Here is a 1309-nt window from a genome sequence, read left to right as displayed (position 1 = left end):
TTTTTCCCTTCCCTGCCAGTGCAGATACAGAAAGGAGTCAGGCTGAGCCCCTCTTGCATAGGAGTCAACCGCCCTCTTCCTGAGACAGGGTGAGATGCAGAGAAGGCTGCCGGGCAGGGTCCTGGTAGCAACCAGCGTTAATCAAGGCAAAGCCAGCGGAGCAGCCCTGCATGCACACCCAGCCTCTGTCCCAGGCAGCACTCCCGATCAGGAACCGTGCGGAGGGGCAGAGTGCAGAGTGGCCAGCACGCCCAGCCCTCCCTCAGTCCCTCCAGCCCAAAGCCCTCAGACCCCTCCAGCCCCCCACAGGCACCTTGTGGCGGAGCAGCTTGCTGCGCACCCGGCCCCAGAGCCGGGCGCCCGTGTTGGGGGGCCGCTTGCTCCCTGGCTCCTCCAGCCCATCGAGGCAGCAGCGTTCCAGGGGCTCGCACACCGCCTTCAGACTGCAGTCGGGCTGGGGCAAGACGTCGGTCATGCCGGCAGCCCGGCGGCCCGGGGGGGCCAGCTCCAGTAGGGATGCGGAGAGGCGTGGGCGGCACTGGAGAGGGAGCTCAGCCCTCGGAGGCAGCCCAACTGTTACTCGAGCTGGCCGGGGAAGCGCATGGTGCGAGCTGGAGTTTCTCCTCCTCCTCCCTGTGCGTCTTCCCCTCCCTCCCCGGAGACTGCAGGCCTATGCGATGCGCGAGTGGTGGTGCTGCCAAAGCAGGAGCGTGGGGTCCGGCTTAGCGCACCGCTGGTGCCCGGGCGTCTCGCTGCCACCTCGGGCCTCGGCTCTGCCTGCTGTGCCCGCTGGCTGGCGGGCGCCGAGTGTGTGCGCCACAGACCTCCGCAGCAGCAGAGCGCGCCCCCGCCCCCACCGGAGGAAGTGACTCAAAGGAGGCGCTGAAGCTGCCCCTCCAAAAACCAAGCCCCGGGGCTTAACTCTTGGCAAGCTGGTGCCCTTCTCACGGATCCTGGCCCTCTCTCTCTAGCCTCTACCACATGAAGTTGGCTAAGTAGCTAAGCACATTGCAATCTCTTCCCCTCTTGAACCTGAGCCTTTAACTCCACCACCACCACCACCAGGCTGCACCTGGGGGCCTGGGGCCAAGCTGGAGGGGGTCTGCAAGTCAGGGCTCCAGGCCAGACTGCTTTGGCTGTGGGCAGCTGCTCTCCTCCCCTCAAAGGACTCATGCTGGCCTGGACTTCTGCTTGCCCTCAACTCCTTCCTCAACTCCTTCTTTTAAAAGGAAAGAATGAAAGAAATGGTGGAACTGGACTGGCCACCCTGCCAGGTCACCGAAAGCCTGGATCTTGATTCTAGCGCAGC

At 64.6% G+C, this 1309-nt stretch overlaps 1 protein-coding gene across 5 annotated transcripts in view; it reads right to left on the bottom strand.

Annotated features, from left to right (window-relative positions):
• Positions 1 to 1309, bottom strand: part of ABR (ABR activator of RhoGEF and GTPase) — a 172427-nt gene that overhangs the window by 23271 nt on the left and 147847 nt on the right. The window contains exon 1 of one of the 5 annotated variants that reach the window (XM_006167514.3): positions 314 to 495. The exons of the other annotated variants lie outside the window; for them this stretch is intronic. Coding sequence (XP_006167576.1) covers positions 314 to 475 — 162 coding nt within the window. The 5' untranslated portion in view covers positions 476 to 495. Of the gene's footprint in view, positions 1 to 313; positions 496 to 1309 lie in introns of those variants that run through there. 5 annotated transcript variants of the gene reach the window in all.

Source organism: Tupaia chinensis, unplaced genomic scaffold (genome assembly GCF_000334495.1).
Source record: "Tupaia chinensis unplaced genomic scaffold, TupChi_1.0 Scaffold144899_1, whole genome shotgun sequence".
Taxonomy (NCBI): domain Eukaryota; kingdom Metazoa; phylum Chordata; class Mammalia; order Scandentia; family Tupaiidae; genus Tupaia; species Tupaia belangeri.
This window is presented reverse-complemented; position numbering and strand designations above follow the sequence as displayed.